Genomic DNA, 19,815 nt, shown 5'->3' with positions numbered 1-19,815 from the left:
GTGCCTGGTGCAGGGCCTCATACACTGGATAGGCCATTGTATCTTGTTTTCTCTGGGTCCTGCATGGAGCTGATGCCCCTGGAGCAACACCCTAGTTGCTACCCACCACCTTCTTCTCCAAGTAGGTGCTTCAGAAACATCTACCATAGGATTAAGGCATTTCCACCTTTACCAGCTGCCGGGTGCCCTCTGCTGAGTCTTGCCAGACAAATGGCATTCTCTACTCAGAGCTGTTTTCTGGTGTTGCCATCTGCTAGTGTCCTTTGGGTCTATGTCAGGGCCAAAACCAGAGCTTCCCACGGCTCACCCCACTGGGCCATGCTAGCCTTCCAAGTACAAAGAAAGTTATTCATTAAGCTTGTCTGGGTCAGCCTTAACACTTCTCTCCACTTCTTGTTAGGAAGCAGCTGTCATGGACAAAAGCAACTCAGGAACTGCTTGTTCTTGGACATAAGCAAGGCTTAACTCTGTCTACTAAGCCACGTGTCCCTATCATTGAGTTACTTCCAATCCTGGTGTACCATGGAGGTCCCCACTCTTAAGTGGCCAATTGTGCTGTCCCTGACTGCAGTAAGATTGTTTGATATTGTCACTCGCTCCAGAATTTTGAGGTGACCTCAAACCATCCTGTTAAAGGTTTGCCTCATAGTGGGGAGATCCAGATGACTCCCATGTTCGGGTTTGGACCTGGGTGTGGATGGATGTCAAACCCCAGTGGCCAGAGGGACCAGAACCCTACTGTGCCAAGCTGAAGGTGACAGTCACAGGTAGACCACTAATTTAATCCCTGGGGGGTCTTGATGACCCCAGCAGAGTGTCAGCTGGGCCTAGTTTATCTCAGTCTGTCTGTGTATAGGTAGCCAGGCCCTGATACCCTTAGGCAGAGAGTGCCTGTCACAGAATGTTTATTTGGGTCTTGGTTTATGGTCAGTCTTTTATATGTGTGGCAACCCCTACTATGGCAGGCAAGGTGAACCCTCCTTTTGCTCTGGGCTGTTGACACCTGGTATCAGGCTCTAGAGCCTGGGAGGGAATAGTCAGCTCACAGCTCTTCATAACTCCAGTTACAGAGGCTCCAACAGACCTACATAATGTGCATGCATACAGGCTAACCATAGCTGGGTACTGGTGGTTCACCCCTTTAATCTCAATACTCGGGAGGCAGAGGCAGGCAGATCTCTGAATTCAAGACCAATGAGTTAGCTCCAGGACAGCCGGGCTACATAGAGAAACCCTGTCTCCAAACAAACAAAAAGCCATTTGTACACATAAAATAAAATTACCTTCCAAATGTATTTATCTTGACAGGTCTTCTGACAGGTAGACAGAAGAGGGCATCAGTCTGGAGCTGGAGTTGCAGGTGTTTGTGAGTCACTGGGGTGTGTGAGTGCTGGGAACAAATCCAGGTCCTCTAGAAGAACAGCCAGTGTTCTTAACCACTGAGCCATCACTTGAGTTGCAAGGGAGAGTCATCATTTCTGAGAGCTTCTAAACAGATAAGTCATCCCTTGATGTCTCCGCAGCAGAGCTGGCTCCCACCTAGGAAGACTGTTCCATTATAAGCAGAATTCCAAGTCCCTTCCCATCCTTGCTGTTTAGTCCTCCAGCTCAGGACACTTTACTCAAGGAACCCTCAGGTATGAGGCACTCTGAGACATCATAGACCTCTTCCAGGTAGCTGAGACCCTTGGGGGGGGGGGGCGGGTCACAGAGAGCAGTGTCTAGCCTGCCGTATCGCTGTTGGCAACTGTTGAGTTTGGGTGTTCCCTCATAATCCATCCTGTTGTGTTTGTGTGTTTAAGAGCCTAAGTGACAAGAGACCCTGGCACTAGATAGGCTGAGAACCTGGCTGGAATCAGGCCAGCCTCACTTCCTGACATTTGTTCCTTTTGTTGGCCTTTCCTGCCACTGTCCTTTGGAAGCATGCCTGGGCTGTGCCCTGAGGTATGGGTACTGTCTGCACAGCCGGGGACATACAAAGGGCCCCTGTGTGCTCTCATGGCTAATTGGTGGCCACTTAAAGATGGTTGGCATCTGGCATAGCAACAGAGCACTGTAAGAAGTTAAGTTGTGCCAGGCAGTGGTGGTGGCACACGCCTTTTAATCTCAGCGCTTAGGAGCAGAGGCAGGCAGATCTCTGTGAGTTCAAGACCACCTGTCTGCTCTACAAGAGTTTGTTCCAGGACAGGCTCCAAAGCCACACAGGGAAACCCTGTCTAGGTTTCAAAACAAAACAAAAGTTAGGCTGCTATGAATGACCCTTAGCTCACCTAGTGCCAGTATTTGGGTTTCTCATCCCAGACACCAAAAACAGGGGCCTGGATATGGCTGGAAGGATGGCTGGGCAGGCAGGCCTTGGGGACAGGTTCTGAGGCAGACTGTTTTGATTTTGAGATAACTGCTCTCTCTTATACAGCTCTGGCTGTCCAGGAACTTGCTATATAGATCAGGCTGGCCTTGTACTCCCAGACATTTGCCTGTCTCTGCCTTCCTAGTGCTGGGATTAAAGGTGTGTGGGTGCACCATCCCCCCTGGCTCTGAGGCCGACTCTGACAAATGAAGTGTCCTAAACATTTGGGTGGTCCTGGGATGAAGAATGTCGATGAGCTTGTTCTTTAAGGACTGGAGATGGGTAGGGACTGCCAGGATTCTGCAGCCTGTGAGTTAGCAGATGCTATGTAGGGGCTTCCTGGGCCCCTAGTGGGTCTCAGGTTCTGCTGTGGGTATTTAGTTACCATGATCTTAGCATAGTGTGTGCAGGCCTCTTTTAGAACCTGAAGCCCACACTCTCCACTGCCTCCAAAGCGCCAGCCAAGGGCCCTCTGCCTTTGGCAAGTCGCCATGCCGTGAGAGTTTCTCCAGCTACCTACTGTCTTTGTTTATTGGGCACAGGGATCCACAGGAAACACTGCCTTTCTGGTTTAGAGTCTCCAATCTGTGCTGTGTGGCTCCTGCTGGCCACAGATCCCCGAGGCTCTGCCTGGCTGTTCTCTGTACTGTCTGAGGCTAGAGGCAAGTGCAAGAGACAGCAGCCTCATTGGCCACAGTTCATCTCTTAAGTGCCAGGCTCTGTTGTATCCCATGGGCCCGTATTGCCCTGCTTGTTTCTGTCCTTGGTCAGCATGAGTGTGTCAAGTATTCCTTCCGAGGTAGAGGTAGATGTTTGGGATAGGGGTGAGGAATCCCTAAGTCCCCTATGGGTCAGAGTACACAGACCCTGCAGCATAGAATATGGTGGTGGTGGGGGCCGCATATGCAGCTGACTCTTCACTTGCTTTGGGATCTGTGGTATCCACAGCCCTGACTGGCCCTGCCCTTCCTGCACAGGTGCAGGCTTACACTTGGTGACACCTGTTCTCAGTGTATCTTTGCCCTTGGGATGTGGGGAAAAACAAACACCCACTGTCTGAAGCCCCAGAGAGGAAGTAGCCAGCCCTACCAGCTCCTCCCAGATACAGCCTGATAATGGTTCATGGTATTGGACTTTTGGGGGCAGGGCTGCCTCTTGTATTAGACCTGTTCAGGTCCTCCTTTAGCCTACCCCCTGGCTTGTAGGTATTGTTGACTGTTTTTGAGGCCCCAAGAAAGGTCAGAAACCAGAGGTAATTGACTGTTTCTAACTGGTCCTCCCGGAGGGGAAACACTGTGGTCTTGACGATTGGCTGACGACTTCTAGGACCCCTGGCATCTCTCCCAGGCCTGAAGCCTTTCCTCTGCAGCTTTGAAAAGTAGGACACGACTCAGGCGGCCCTTCTTCAGGGTCCTCTTGCTTAATAGATGCCCGCCAGCTTCACCCTCACTTTCGCAACTTGGTGTTAGCTTGGTATTTATTAAACGGGGAATTCCTGTCATCGTCTACTCTTAAGACTCCCTTGTTCTGTAAGAGATCTTGTTGCCTTTGGGCTCTTTTATGAAAATCTCAGAGTTGTTTCAGGTACCTGCAGACTCCTCCATTAGTGCCAGGGGCTTCCCCGGCTCATGTGTGAAGCAGCCGAGTTGCCTTAGGAGACTTTGACCCTAACACACTAGTCTAGCACCCCCTCCCCCCTGCCCTTCTGCACAGGAAGCAGCCTCACCCAGTGGTCCTAATTCTCCAGCCTTTTCTGCTGGGTCACAGTCTGGCTTAGGAGGCTGCCTGAGAGGTGTCTCATGCTCCCCGCCCCCAAGGTCTCTGGAGTTCTCAAGTCAGCACCAGACTAGACTTGTGGCTTTCTCTGTGAGAGAATAGAGCTCATTTTCTGCACCTGCTCCAGCCAGTGTCTGCTTAGACAGGAAGCCCCACCCTGGTGTGCAACGCCACCACCCCTACTGACTTCACTATGGGAGGGATCCTTGCAATTCCGGAAGGGGGTTTTCTGCCCCGGCCAGCATCCTGAGTCTCTCCTTGCAGAGGGCACATATGGCCCCCCCACTGGCAGGGCCTCTGTGGAATGACATGTTGGACCCCTTTGCTTCCGTGTTGGTTGTTTGTCTTTGAGGAACATGCGGCCCAGCTGAGCTTTTTGTCTCTGAAAGTGGCCCAGGAGAAGCACCAATAACCAATGCGGTTCCTCCAATGGTGCCCCTACCCCAGGCCCCTTAATAGATGTCCTTTCCCTTCGGAGCACTAGAGGTGGCCCCAAATACCTTCTTCCTATTCTTGGAAGACACCAGGCCTCCCAGGTACCTGGGATGGGGACCCAGCACGAGGGACAGAATTCTGCTCTTCTGTATACTTGAGGCCCCCAAGTTAATGCCTCACTAAGGAGGTGACTGCCTGGGACCTGGGTGTGAACCCTGGTCTGTCTGCTGGTTCTGCTGCCTTGGGGTCTCTGTCATCTGTCTATTTAGGCTGTAGCTTCCATAGGCTTGTCTGCTCTGAGAGAGGCCCATGCTGTGACTGTCTTACAGGTGGAATGTCCCTGGGGGTTGACACTTGTCCAGAGGATCTCAGGCGCTCAGGTGTGCGTCACTTAGTCCTGGATAGCGGAGTAGACCACAAGTGGTGCCTGAGATAGGCTAGAGCTCTGGGTAGCCTCTGCAAGCTTCTGACTGAAGAGGTAGTACGATGACACCTGGCAAAGCTATTTATTTTGTGTGGAGTATCATGGTCCTTCAAGACGAAGGTTTCTTTCGGGGTGGGGGTGGGGGGTGGAGGGTGTGTCTCTAGTGCTGCCTAATGAAGCAGAGACAAAGGCCACCCAGAGGCCAGCGGGACTGGTCCCTTCCAGCCTTTCCAGCAACATGCATCTGTGTTCTAAGGAAGTAGTGTGAACTGAAGGCAAAGAACCTAAGGGTCAGAGCACTGCAGAGGCCAGAGTGGCTCTTGGCAGTCCACGCAGAGCTTGCAGAGCCTGCTGCAGCTGTGTGTGAGGTCACCTCACAGCAGCCCACAGCAGCACAGTGTCCTCTCTATTCCCACGTGACGCCCTTGCCCCTCAGCAGAGGCAGCAGGCTTACCTTTCTGCACAGGGCCAAGGGCACGCTGTGTTCATGGCTCCTTCATAGCTCATAGGAGTTATGATGATCAAGTGGGGGACTTGCTACCATTGCGCTGGGAGGAAGACCAGATCCTGCCTGGGCCCAGGGATCCCAACAGGGCCTTTTGTGTTGGTCACAGGTCTCAGAACCCCCAGCTTCCATAAGACCCAAAGCAGACGACACCTCCTCACAGTCCCCTGCATCTTCTGAGAAGGACAAGCAGTCCACTTGGCTGCGGACCTTGGCTGGTTCCTCCAATAAGGTGCCATGTGGGAACCTGTCTGGGGTCATTGGGGAGGGTGCCAGGCCCTTCTTGGAGCCAACTCTGTGGCTCTACCTGGTCTCAGGGACACAAAATGGCCTGTTTTTCTGTAGTCACTTACATAGGTGACTCTCTTGACAGAGCCTTGGCTGCGCTCACCCTCGCCAGCGCCTTTCCGCTTTCCGGCCCTGGTCCCCTGCAGTGTCAGCAAGTGAGAAAGAGACCTCCTCACACCTCCCAGCCCTGATTCGAGACAGGTGAGTGAGGAGCGCACGGGAACCCAAACTCTGGTTTAGCAGGCTGCGATGGTGTTGGTGCCTTTAGTCTTAGGAGAAACTATCTAGAATTTTGAAGTTTTGGGTGAAGCTACTGAGTTCACAGACCTGTTCAACTATGCAGGGTATGGTGATCCATGCCTTTAATCCCAGCATTCAGGAGGCAGAGGCAAGTGTTTTCTGTGCATTTGAGGCCAACCTGGATTATATAGAAAGTCCTAAGCCAGCTAGGGTTGAATAGAGACCCTACCTCTAAATAAATGAATAAATAATAGCCTTCTGTGGACATGAAGATCCGGTTGGGAGCCATCCTAGCCCAGCCTATGGGGGAATTTGTGGTTCTTAATCATTAGAACCTTGACCTTGTGATTTAGAGTAGGGAGAGACACATTTCCCGTGTCCTGACTGAATGAGCAAGGCTCAGTCTATAGCTCATGTAGGGAAGGACTTGTGAGGCAGATGTGCCCTGGCTAAACATCTGTGCCTCTACAGCTTTTACTCCTACAAGAGCTTTGAGACAGCTGTGGCCCCCAATGTGGCCCTAGCACCACCAACCCAGCAGAAGGTTGTGAACGGTCCACCGTGCACCACCGTGGTCTCCCGGGCACCGGAGCCTCTTACCACTTGTATCCAGCCACGGAAGCGGAAGCTGACCATGGAAACACCAGGAGCCCCAGACATGCTGACATCTGTGGCTGCCCCTGAGGAAGACAAGGATTCCGAGGCCGAGGTGGAAGTTGAAAGCAGAGAGGAATGTAAGTATGGACTGGACTCCACTCCTTTGGGTATCGATAGAGGATGGGGTAAGGTGAAGCATATGGTGTGACCAGGCCAGTACACCTCAGAGTGCCTAATGCTTTGGTTTCTCTGTGTCCTCAGTCACCTCCTCCTTGTCCTCGCTGTCCTCTCCGTCCTTTACCTCGTCCAGCTCTGCCAAGGACCTAAGCTCCCCAGGCGTACACGCTCCACCTGTGATTGCCTCTGATGCTGCAGCCCATGCTGATGCCCCAAGTGGGCTGGAGGCAGAGTTGGAGCATCTGCGGCAAGCCCTGGAGGGTGGCCTGGATACCAAGGAAGCCAAAGAGAAGTTCCTACACGAGGTGGTCAAAATGCGTGTGAAGCAAGAGGAGAAGCTGACGGCAGCCCTGCAGGCTAAGCGCAGCCTGCACCAGGTATGGCGCGCAGCACGTGGCGGGCAGGACTGCGAGATATAGGAAACAGCCTCCCTCTTGGGCTGCCCAAGCCCTGTTCCCAGTCCTCTGGAGGACCAGGCCTTGTGAGGCACTTTGATGGCCAGAGTCCTCTCTGTGCTTCCAGGAAGGTCTCATGGTGGTCTCAGCTGCAGTCTCCCTGAGTGGGGCCTCTCTGAAAGAACTGGCCTGCTTTCTTGGCCATGGTAAAGGCCAGTGTTAATGGTGAGTGAGGAGTGGCTGTACTGGTTGTCACGCCTCTCGCTCTGTGCCCGGGGTTGGTTTATTCTCCACTAGCAGGAGTTGTGCTCTACATGTAGAAGCTGTGTCTCCAAAGGGACTTAGCAGCGGGCCTCTGGGAATGCATGCTTAGGAGGCGTGCTTGTACTTACACACTGCTTCCTGGCTGGCTGTCTGGGCCTCACCTCACTGTTTCTTAGGCTGTTTTGTTTTTCTGACATGCGTAAGGGAGGCCTGGTTCTCAGGCAGCCTGGGAAGAGTGAGGAGCTCAGCTGTGTTGGTCTTCACCAGGGCTCAGCATTAAGCCTTTGCTGCAGGCTCAACCTCTGCTAGATTCACACCTCAGCCTGAGTCTGGCAGCTCTGGGGGCAGCCTCACATGTGTGGGCTTTAGCACAACACAACCTTGTCAATCCTCGGGGCTGTAGGATTTCAGATGTTCTCTGAGTGAGTCTTAGTCATTCCCTCATCCTTTCTTGCCCCCATTCTGGGTGGAGGTGTGATTTCCCACATGACTATTCATGGGGGACGGGTGTCATACTGCATTCTAACAAGTGGGGGAAGAGTAAAGGAAGTACGGAAGGTAGATGGCTCCATCTCTGCTGGGGGTCAACTCCGGGCCTCAGGTGCATAGTGTCTGAGACTGTCTACCTGGTGGTCTCCTCCCCTCCCATGAGACATGACCACGTGTGTTTGGGAGGTGGAGGAGGTGTGAGAAGGTTTCTGCTGCAACCTTGATATAAGCAACCAGCAAGTGGTAATAAGCTCTCTACCCTGTAGGGAAGGCAGCTAGCCGTCAGGTCAGTAGACTGTGGGGTCCAGGGTGGGCACAAAGCTGCTGGGCTGGCAATACCTTGAACCTGCCTGCTACATGTCCTCCCAGGAACTAGAATTCTTGCGTGTGGCCAAGAAGGAGAAGCTACGGGAAGCCACAGAGGCCAAACGCAGTTTGAGGAAAGAGATTGAACGGCTCCGAGCTGAAAATGAGAAGAAGATGAAAGAGGCCAATGAGTCTCGGGTGCGCCTGAAGCGAGAGCTGGAGCAGGCACGGCAGGTCCGGGTGTGTGACAAGGGCTGCGAGGCCGGCCGTCTTCGTGCCAAGTACTCAGCCCAGGTACTAGGGTGGGTTGGCCAGCAGGCTGACACGCACAGCGAGTAGCTGCTGTCAGGCCCAAGGTCCTCGGTGCAACCATTTCAGGCTGGGTCTGTGAGGTGATCATGTGCCTGGACGTGGGTCTGGGTGCTAGGGACTGTTCTCTCCACCAGCACCATTGTGGCCCCAGAACATAGACTTCCCTTCCCGGCGCTGGCCTGGGAAGCAAGCTCTAAGTTAGGGTCAGGAGACGGACCTTGGTAACTGCAGAGTGGCAGCTTCCAAAGGTTAGGACTCGCACCCAGAGAGAGGGAAGGTTTTCTACATCTGTAGTGCTGTTCGGTTCCCTCTTAGGTACTTCACAAATGAGGCTCGTCCAAGCCTGGGCCTTTCCCTGTGAGCCTTCGGGTAGAATAGGGCAGACATGGCACCAAGGGTTCAGTAGGAACTCGAGGGAGGGTTAGGCACTACTGACCACTCAGCATCCCTTTCAGATTGAGGATCTGCAAGCCAAACTGCAGCATGCAGAGGCCGACCGAGAGCAGCTTCGAGCTGACCTGCTGAGGGAACGTGAGGCCCGTGAGCACCTGGAGAAGGTAGTGAAGGAGCTTCAGGAGCAGCTGTGGCCCCGGCCACGGGCTGAGAATGTGGGTGGCGAGGGCAATGCTGAGCTGGATCCCTAGCCTGGGCAGTGCCTGCCACCGCCACATGGACCTCCATGCGTGCACAGAGGGCGACGGGTACGCGGCTCTGCGGGCCCAGCCCATGCCTCTGCAGCCACACAGCACAATGTCTCTACTGTGCCTATTACCAAGCGAGTGTTTGTAACCACATACTTTTGGAATCCACTGCAAAATTTTCTACTGGCCAAGTTCAAGTGAGCAAGCCATGTCCCCCAGCTGCACCCAGAGTTGAGGCTGGCTCTGTGGCTTGTAGCTGGTCCTCTGCTTGCTAGAACATTCTAACATTTACACTTTTGTTATAAGCTATTTAAAACCAGTACGGAGACTTGATATTCAGAAAATCAACATGTTTTTTAATGACTAACTGTAAAAGGCCCCTACACGTGACGCCATCTGGACACCCACTCTGGTGGGGGTGGCACCCACCCACCGCCGTCCTGGGAAGCCATCACCGCTCATCTGTGCCCGCGGCTGCAAGAGGACAGCAAGGGTTTTCTTCAGAGTCTATTTTTTCAGCAACAAGGACCCCAGGCTTCCTGCCGCTGACAGGAAGAGCAGGGAGAGCGCCGCGTGCGAGATGAGCCCCAACACTGCCCGCCTTACCGCCGCTGCCCCGCCCGCCAACATCACCACTAACCCTGCCCTGCAGGCACCGAGGGGGCCTGAGCCACACAGTCTGTTCAGGCCCCTGGATGCCCGTGCCCACCTACACCTGGGGCTGACTGTGCTAGGCAGTGGCCATGGCCCAGTGTCATGTTGTGTTACTCCCCACACGCCCACACGCTGCTTGACCACAGCAACCCCTTTCCAGTGCAGCAGGCACCACTCCTCATCCTGGGACTGAGGCTGCAGCATTGGAACAGACACAGCATTATGTCACTTTTCCTTTCTCCTCCCCCCCCCCCCTTTTTTTTTTTTTTTTTTTTTTTTTTTTTTGTGTGTTGTTGTTGTTCATTTAAACATGTATTTAGAACTGCACTTTGTCAGAGCCCTCCCTTCTCTTTTTACTCCCCGGTTAACTGAGGTTTTTACCGATTTCTAGAGCAGTTCAAACCCTAAGTGCTCGAGTGCTTAGAAATCCCCTCTGGTGCTTGGTTGAACAAGGGAATCACAAGAAAATGAAAATGCAGAGACTGAACTTGGGGGTCGTTCTGTGCCTTCCAGCATCTTGTACAGCAAACCCTGACTTGTCTTTTTACCCCCAAAATATCGTCTTCAGTAGCGATTGAATCTGCCACTGTCAAAATACGTTACTTGCATTTATTCCAAATAATCTCGTTTACTCTTAACTGTTTATGCAAATTGTATAAGGTTTCTTATGCCCAAGCTTGAAAAATGATTTCCCAGTAGACAAGAGGCCACCGCCCATCCTCCAATTGTGTTTATTTACATGAGAAGATCACACACAGAAGCCCTCCGCTCCAGTCCTAACCGGGCAGCCGTGAGCTGAGGGGAGGTGGAGATGGCTTGTGCAGGTACAAATGACCTCAAGGACTGCTGCCTGCAATTGGAGACTGCTAAGCCCTGACATTTTGGTGCCGAGGTCGTCTGCAGGGTCTTGCCCTTGGTTTACTGAGGGGGCTGGGCTGCTGCCGGGCCCCCCTTCTGAAGTGCAATGCAAAAGGGACATCATGTATACACAGCGTTTATTCGGAGTTTTTTCTTTGGCTTTTTTTTTTTTTTTTTTTTTTTTTTTCCTCTCAGTTATGAAACTTGTATGCATGGATTTCCCATCTCCATAGCTAGACCTACCCATGGGCATTATGACCGTGTCTCCTAAAGGGTCAGTTTTGTTACACAACACAAAGAATGCTGTTCTCAGCCCTGATTTTCTAGAGTTGTGTTTTTCAGTCATTTCTTCAAGGAAAACTAAATGATTTAGTTGGAGCAAAGCTTTAAGTGTGTTGGTGTGCTTCTGTGTGGCTGTCCCTGCTACCGAGTAGGAGATCATAGTGGTTTGGGCTCCTTTGAGCCATTGGGCCCAGGGGCACACGCTTTTCTCAGCAGAGCCTCTCTTTGCCACAGCCCCGGTCACCATCGATTTCCTGGCCTCCTTGGGTCTACCACTGGCCCCATTATGGGAAGGAAGTGTGCTGTCTGCAACAGAGACTCTCTTCACGTGTCAGAATGACGTGGGTCTGGGAAGGGCTTGTCATCTCGTGAGTTATTCCTCCTGGGTCCCTCCTCCCTCTGCTTCCTGTGAGCCCCTTGAAGGCAGGGGGCCAGAGCACAGGCTGCCGTCTACCAGAGGCTTGTGATCTAGGCCGCCCTGCTGCGTCTGCCTCCTGTGTGAGGCTAGCAAAGCTGGGTAGGCAGGACCTGCCGTGGACTGAGGGCAAGCAGGCACCGCATGCCCGGCTCCCCATTAGGAAGGCTGCAGATTTCTTCTCAGAGAAAGAGAGGACAGGGTTCCATCATGCTGGCTGTTGACTCTCCCTGTATGTTAAACCGTTTATCAGTTTACTCATTATTTCTATCCTGAAAGATTTCTAACGAAGGGAAAAACCAACAGCAATAACATTCATTGGTGAGCAGCTAACTCTACACATTGACACCCTGCTTTTCATACAGAACTAGCCAATGTAAAAACAACTCACATGTAAATACTTTTTTCCATTTCACACCGTTGTATTATACGTGTATATGGTGATTCCTTTTCCAGAAAATTTTTCTTACCTGTTGGTTGTCTTGTTTTCTGGGTTGTTTTTAACTGAGGAAAAATTGCTCATCTGCCAGAGGGGACAGAAGAGTCATGTGGCATTTCCCATGTGGTGTCCTCCATGGCCACCCATTGACCCTAATTCCTACTCGGAGTATCCTCCATGGACCCTCCCCACATGCCCACCCTAGGGCTGGGAGGCGGGGGTGGAGGGGACTCTTTTGTTAAGTCAAGATTTTCAAATGGCATTTTCATCAATTAAAAATAAACCCACCTCAACCTTCATAACTGCCCAAGCCCCTGCACCCTCCAGTCCTACGCTGCTGCTAATGATAATACGATGGCTTACTCTGCTACTCGACAACTATTTTTATGTAATTAATGTATGCTTTCTTGTTTATAAATGCCTGATTTTAAAAAGGAAAAAAAAAGAAAAAGAAAAAGCTTGGCATATTTATCTATTTCTCTGTGTACCTGTTAATCCTTTTGCCCCCCCCTCCCCAAACAGATGACATTGTACAATAAAGGACTTTGAGAGTACCGTGGGCGCTGGCAGCCCCCATACATACGGTCAAGTCCTCAGGTAAAGGGGGGGAAGGCTTTTCTACATGTTAGATCTGGGGCTGTGGTCATTTGTCTGTTGCCAGGAACCCTGGACTGAGAACCTTGACCAGGTTTGAAGAGGACTCACAGTGGACAGTGCTGGACAGATGGACCAGACGTGGCCCTTCCTGGGGGCTTTCACAAAGGTCTGCTGCACCAGAACTCCCTGAGGCCAAACAAGAGTGTATCTCCCCAGGGGCATTACGGTAGCAGCGCGCATGCGTGCACACAAACACACTGTTGTATATTATAGAGAACAGAGTCACAAAACTGGACCCAGCATTTAGCCTTCCCTGCCTCTTGTTAACCTTCCCAGAGCCCAGAATCTTGTCTCAGGGTCTGCAGCCTTCACCACGGAGCCTGTGAGTGGGGGGCATCAGCTTCCATGCCAGAAAACCAGTACCCCAGTTCTGCCTGTCCCTGTGCATCCTGGGGTGGGGGGAGATCCCTCCATCTGACTTGGCTTTCCCCTGCCCTGCTTCAGGGGACCCAGAAGGGTTCTAGGAGCTATAGAAAGAGGAGCAGGCTTACCCTGGAGAAGTCCATCGTCCTATGGGCCCCCATCCACCAGACCCAGGGGTTCAGAAGAAAAACATTGGTGTTGGTCGGGTCACGTCTATTTCTAGCACTAAAGAGGCACAGTTGAATCACCACAGGTTCAAGGCTGGACAGGTCTGTATCGTTCCAGAACAGCGTAGGCTGTCCTTTGAACCTTGATGGGGGCTTGGGGGGGGGGGGACTCTATCAGTGAGTCCCTGCCTAGCATCCTGGTCGTGAACGGGAGTGGGGGGTAGTGCTGTTGTAGCACTGGGTGATAAAGGGCCCATTCGGGCTGGGGTGTGGACATGTGTTCTTTCCAATGGCTACAAATGTTTGTTATGAGCCATCTCTATAACTGGGGATGGATGCATGAAAGATGAATATAGCCAGAGGAAGGCCTGGTTGTGGACAACCTTGGCATCAAGTAGAGCAGGAGGCAGGTTAAAGGCATGTATGTGGCTGGCCCTGGGGCTCTCAACTCCACAACAGCAGCTTTCGCCAAGGATCCAGACCAGCCTCCTGTCCCCAGGGTTGCCAGAGGCTTCATCTCTGGGTATGAACTTAGGAGGATTATAGCTACCCCTGGCCCAGAATACATTCAAAGGGAACCAGGATCCCTGGAAGGGTTAGGAGAGGGGAGGCCTGCTGGGTAAGCCCCCATCCCAGGGCTGGCTGAGGTCTCCTACATCGGCCAGGGCCTCTGTGGATGTGGACGTGGACATGGCTGGACCTCTGGACTTTTGAAACCCCTTCTTGACTGGTACTTGTTTCCAAATTTCTGGGAGACCCCTGAGTCGAGCCAGCAACGCCCAGGTAGTCCTAGTTCCTATTTGTGTTATATGACATTGCCCCCATTTCTGTTTCTACTCAGTCGCAAATAGTCACACACTACCTTGCCCACCCCCATTCCAGTTGTGCCTGTTTTCCGGCCCCGACTTACCACCCTAGAGTCTAGGGGCCTGGCCCCAAGCCAAGCAATTAAAGCTGCTGTCTGGAAGGACAGATCCCAGCTTCTTCCAATGGAAAGCCTAAGCCAATGTCCTGTAATATGAAAGCCAGTCTGGTCAGCCCTTCACCCTCCTCCTCTTCATGCCTGCACTCCTCCAGAAGCTTATCTCCTCCCTCAGGCCATCCAGCTCAGACCCCGGCCTAGGCCCATCACCCCTATCTACACCTGCCCGGCACCTGCTTGGAAGTCCCTACGGTTGCCTGCCCTGGGGTCATAGACTTCTTCCTGGCCAGGATGAGGTAGAACTGGGCCCTGCCATGCAGGCCTGAGAGGAGGACTCTGCCTGCTCTGCAAGAATTGTGGTCCTGTTTTTGGTGGCCTGGATATAGGAATGAATCCCTGGAGTCCATTCCTTACAAGAAGTAGGCTCAAGTGCAAATGGCAGAGGTTTGGTTGGAGATGCTGGGCATGGAAGCCCTCCCCACAGCCACCCAGCCAGGTGACCCCGGAAAGGGGGTGGGGATGAGGATATTTGAGGCCTGGATGCCTGTCCACCTCTACCACCCATGGCCTTGGTGACGCACAAGGCCATCTGTGGCCGGGCCTGTGCCAGGTTGGCAGGAGTCTTGGCATCAGGGGCAGCAAGCCCTGGAACAGGTGGCCCACTGCAGGTGGGCACAGGCAGGAGGAGTTGGCTAGCCTAACTCGTCTTCATGGCATCCTGTGCTCAGCCAGGTGTCCGGCCAGTCTGGGATGGGCCTTCCTCTCCCTAAGTGTGGACCTTGCAGCCCTCAGTGGCAGGAAGCTGGGCCCAGGCTCTGGGTGCACATTAATCTTGATACACAAAGGCCTGTTTGGGAAACAAGCGATGCTACATTCAAGGGAAGCAGGGGACTCAAATGCCAGGGGCCCTGTGCTCAGCTCCGCAGCTTAGCCAGACTCAGGCCACTAGCCCAATGCCACTTAGGCAAGCCAGGTCTCTCGCGCTCCCTGGGTCTGTCCGAATGCTGGCTCTTGCAAGCTACTGGTTCATCCTCTGTTCTTTCTGTCTACCCAGTCAGTCCTAAACACCAGAGGATGTCAAGTATCCATGGCCAGCTGATAGTCTGTCTCCAACACTCAGGTCTATCTTCTTAGCTGCCTAGTCTCAGACTCTGGCTACCCTCCCCCATCTCTGCCCCTCCTGTCCTGATGCAGCAGCTGCTCCTCAGAGGGGACCATCCCACACTGGCTACTCTAGGAAAATATATGCCCCGAGATCCTCTGCCCGCCGGATGAGCTGAGAGGGAGCTAGCTGTCCTCAGGCTCTTGAGGAACCAGAGGAAGGCGCCACTGTTTCTAGAGAGAAAGCAAAGGGTACCTTCACCCTAGCCCTTCCCCTGCAGCTGCTACTACCAAAATGAGTCAGGCCAGGAACATGGCTGTGGGGGCATCCAAACCTATGTACCTTGTCTATGGTGGGATACAGAGGTTTCTGGGCCTTAGAACACCTGTCTCTGTTCTAGCATGTGTACATGTAGGTGTGCATGTACAGGGCAGTAGACTGGAGAAGGGGCCAAAGACATCTGCAGGCTCTAGGGCACACCTTTGTGCCCGCCCCATACTCTTGGGGCAAGGCCCAGAGCCTAGAACATCTGGGAAGCCCAGGCCATGGGATTCAGGGGGAGATCCTGTGTGCTGCGCCAAACTCTGGCCTTGGACACATGGGACTCCTGCTTGAGCCTGGATTCAGCAAGAACCTCATTCTGCCATCTTTATGGGATGGACATGTGACCCACATTTCAATGTCCTGTTTCTATGGAGTAACAGCTCCAATCAGAGGCTCTGGTGGACAGGGCGGGGATGGCACAGGCCTTTAACCCCATAGACAGGCATATCTCCGAGTTCGAGGGCAGCCAGGGCTACATAGAGAAACCATGTGTGTGGGAGGGGGGAGGGGGAGAGGAAGGCTCTGGTGGTTGTTGAGAAGTTGCTGGAGGCACCATCTGCCTTCCCCACAGGGTGTTGTTACCCCTGCGGCCCCAGTGGCAGCCGGGCTAGAATCCCCCATTAATCTCCCTTGGTGGCCCGAGCTGGAAGCTCAAGGTCTCACAGACATGGGGTTGTCCTCCACCGCAGCATCAAGGACGGAAAGCCCCGTGGAGTTCACGACCTCTCCAGTGCAGTGTTCACCTACAAAACAGGTTTCTGGCTTCGTGCGGCCGCCTGCAACACACCCCAGGGAGCAGGGAACCATGGCCCTTCAACACGTTCCCACTCCTTCCGACCCATCCACAGCCCGCCTAGGCTCCCGCTGGCCCGGGATGAACGAACCCGGGAGGCGCCTGCTGCGGGGAAGCGCGATCCCGCGGTTCCAGACTGCGGGATCATTTCTGGAAGGACCCCAAGTCCCACCAGCTCCCAAAGCCTGGGGCCAGTAGCCCAGGCAAGGCAGGCGCCGCCCACCAGCCACGCGGCCTCCGCCCCGCCCCGCCCCGCCCCGCCCCGCTTGCGCTTCCCTTCCCCGCCCGCCTCGGATTCCGACGGGTTGGGCCTGGGGCTTCCGGCTGCAACGAGGGAGCACGGCCCTGCGGGACAAGCCCAGCGCCGCTGCGCTCGCAACCCGACTTCCTGCAGCGTCGGGCCCCCGGGGACCTCCGTCCCGAGTCCAGGCCCGCGGACGGACGTTCACGATCGGCCTCAGATTGCGCGTTCATGGTCTGGGCGGAGAGGGTCGTGCCCTTTCCGGAAGGTTCCCGCCAACCTTGCCCTGGGGTGCAGCCAGTGTTATCTAAGATGTGGGGTCTGGTCTCCTTAAGCAGCTCCCCGTCCCTAAAGACTTCACTGCGGACCCAGTGAGACAGCAGGAGCCCACGGACCTGAGCCCATAGTTGGGGGGGGGGGTTGTTGCTTCTTTGCTGTCGAATCATCCCTGCACATGCCACAGGAGCAATGAATCCCAAGGTGTCTTCCAAGCAGTGTATGTAACACCCCACACTGGGACCCTTGTTCAACTTCCCCCATTTCTCCCGTATAGAAGGAGTATGTACAGCTTCACCCAGCCCATAGCCAGGTCCCTGTCCCTAGCTCTCAGGGTCTCCTTTTCCACTGCCCTGACCTGTAGGGCACTGTCCAGTCCCCAACCCAGAACCGAGAGCAGTCTTTGGTGTCTGGGGCCGAGCCCGCAGGGCTCCTCTTGCCAGCACCTGCCTACTTGCCCAGGAATTGGCGCTCTACAGGTTCTTGCTAGGAATTGTGTCATCAAAGTCCTGGAAGATCAAGTTTGCCTGGAGTTGCCGAGGTCCCTCGGAGATGGCCCTGGGTCTTTGGACAGGAGTGTGAGCTAAGGTGTGGTTCTTAAAGTTTGTCCTTAGGAGCACTTCTGGCTGACTTCTGGGAACAGGATCCCTGTCGGTCCAGCCCCACCCTCAACCCCACCTCCTCCCAGCATAAAGACACTGGGCCCTCCAGCTCAGATTCCCCTTCCAGTAGGAGGTATGGGGTGGGGGTGGACTGGGGGTGGTACTCAGCTCTGTGCTTGGGCCCCTCACTGGTGTAGCTGACTCAGAGGCCAAGGCTTAGGAGCCTGGAGTTGGCTTATTCTCCTGTGTCCCCTGGCTTGCCATTGTACTAAGTCACTCCAGGGGAGAGGACCACTCCAGACTCAGGCTGTTCTTTCTACCGGGGGTCCAGCTGCAAGCCTGAAGCCTCTGTTGTCAGGCGGACGAAGGCGGGAGAGTGGCACCGTCGGTATTGCCATCAGGATGGAGATGGAAGGCAGCAAGGCCTGTGCCTAACATGGTTGGCCAAATCCTACCAAAGCTCTGGTGGCCATGGACAGCGTTGGTGACATGCTTCATGTGTCCGGCACGGCAACAGGGCAGCCTGTCTGCTTCATTTTATGACAAGAGCAGGCTGGACACGGCCTGTGTGTGTGGGTTATGGGTTACCTATACCGTATTGTTCCCACTGCATTGTCTGATTCCTCAGTCCATACGCAGTCCCTCCCTCACCTGGCTTCCAGACTACTCCTGAATCCTGAATCGCCCCTGCCTCCCTAGGGTCTCTTCCCTATGACTGGGAGTCTGTTTGAAGCTGTTCTTGCCCTGAGGAAATCTGAGCAGAAAGGAGTAGGCCTGCAAGCCACCACTGAAGATTGTCTCTCGGTAGTGGTCTTGTTGAGAGAGGCCTGGGGGCTACCATAACACTATCCAGGATCAAGGGCTCCCAAAGTGAACTGGCTGGACTGGCCAGGCTGTGTAGGAACCGGTCTGGCAAGCTTGGCCCCAGAACCTCCAGGAAGCTCAAGCTGGGAGGGGCCCAGGCTGCGCACAGCTGGCCTCACACTCGCCTGGCACCAAGACCGGGCAGGTTGCCTGTAGACAGGGCTTGGGGAGGCCTCCCCAGAGTGTCCTGAGTGACCAGCCTGGCCAGTGAGAGAGGCTGGGAGGAGCTATGGCCACCTGTGCCAAAACAGGCCGAGGGAGAGGGCGGCGCAGACCAGGTCATTCTGGTCATGGTGTCCTCTGCTGACCCCAGATGTGTCCCAGGTGTGGGGGGGGCGGTTCTCTGAGGTGCCTTCCGATACTTGGGCCATGAGGGACAGGCAGCCCTCCTTTCCCTGAGTCCTCCTTCCTCTTTTTCTCGGACCCTGTCTCCTTGCCTCCTTTTTCCCCTCCCCTCTTCCCATCCCTGTCTCTCTATCTTTGTATCTTACACAATCACACATGTGACAGTGCCCTGCCTCCATGCTCAGTATCTCGTTATCTGTTAAGTGGATGATGGGCAGACCAACCGTCTCCTCCCCGGAGAGGTCAGAGGTGAGAAGATATTACAGGGAGAACGGCGTGGCTTTGTCTGGTGTTGAAACTTCCCCTTGTCAGTCCCCAAGTGAGGACAGTATGTTTGGAGGCTTTGGGGGACCTGAGAGCTACTGGTTCCCAGGGAAGAGCTCGGAGGGTCTCTGGGCAGTGCAGAGCCCACCTGTATCAGTCAGAGACGGGGCCTGACTCAGCCCTGTCCCTGCCAGGCAGGGTTGCTGATCACAAAACCATGGAGCCCAAACACCTGGTCCCTCCCACCCACGGGAGGGAGGGACCCATGCAGGACAGACACTATGGCTGTTATTGTGCTAGGTATCAGGGCCTCTGGATAGACATGAGGCCACCGTTTTCTCAGAGCTTGTGGCCAGACCTGTATTCACCCACCTTGACCACAGGTTCAAGTTTCCCAGTGGTGGTTAACCAGACCAAGACAGGGTAGCTGGGGTACCTGAGTTCATGCTGGATTGCCAACCCCAGTCTGACTATCATAGAAAAAGGGATCCCACGGGGGATAGACAAACCTGGAGTGGGGGTTACTGGCTGCAGGGCCTGAGTCTTGGGAGCTACATCCTTAGTCACCTTTGGAAATGAGCCCTCCCAACTCTAAGATAGTGAGGGACCCCTAGGATGGGATCCCCAAGCTTCAATAGTGCCCAAGAGGTCAATTTGAAGTCCTGGGGCCCGGATGGCCTGCGGGCCGGAGGTCAGTCTCTCCTGTGGCAGGGTACTACGGAGTTGTAAGCTGTGTACTCTGTAGTTCTCGCATGGAGTTAGGTAGAGATGTTCATACCGGAGACCTGCCCAGCTGAACTCTTTTGTGCATATGCAAGTATGTGTGGGTGCACATGTGTACATGTTCGCGTGGATTGTCCGAGGACGATCTTGAGTGTCATTGCTAAGGTGCTGAGCCCCAGGAGCCATCTACCTCATTTGTTTACTTAGAGGCATGATCTCTCACTGGGCTATAGTGTACCAAGTAGGCTAGCCTAGCTGGCCTGGGAGTCCCAGGAATCCATCCACCTCCACCTCCCCAGAGATGGCTGGGATTACAAACGTGGGC

At 54.1% G+C, this 19,815-nt stretch overlaps 1 protein-coding gene across 2 annotated transcripts in view; it reads left to right on the top strand.

Annotated features, from left to right (window-relative positions):
- Window positions 1-9,543, top strand: part of Ski (SKI proto-oncogene) — a 61,965-nt gene extending 52,422 nt beyond the window's left edge. The window contains exons 2-7 of one of the 2 annotated variants that reach the window (XM_051174009.1): window positions 5,600-5,722; window positions 5,864-5,979; window positions 6,490-6,752; window positions 6,877-7,169; window positions 8,310-8,540; window positions 9,014-9,543. In XM_051174009.1, coding sequence (XP_051029966.1) covers window positions 5,600-5,722; window positions 5,864-5,979; window positions 6,490-6,752; window positions 6,877-7,169; window positions 8,310-8,540; window positions 9,014-9,202 — 1,215 coding nt within the window. In that variant the 3' untranslated portion in view covers window positions 9,203-9,543. The remainder of the gene's footprint in view (window positions 1-5,599; window positions 5,723-5,863; window positions 5,980-6,489; window positions 6,753-6,876; window positions 7,170-8,309; window positions 8,541-9,013) is intronic. The other variant, XM_051174010.1, reaches the window with a different exon arrangement.
- The last annotated feature ends 10,272 nt before the right edge of the window (window positions 9,544-19,815 follow it).

Source organism: Phodopus roborovskii, unplaced genomic scaffold, assembly GCF_943737965.1.
Source record: "Phodopus roborovskii unplaced genomic scaffold, PHOROB, whole genome shotgun sequence".
Lineage (NCBI taxonomy): Eukaryota > Metazoa > Chordata > Mammalia > Rodentia > Cricetidae > Phodopus > Phodopus roborovskii.
Note: the sequence above shows the minus strand (reverse complement) of the source record. Positions and strands in the feature narration are given on the sequence as shown.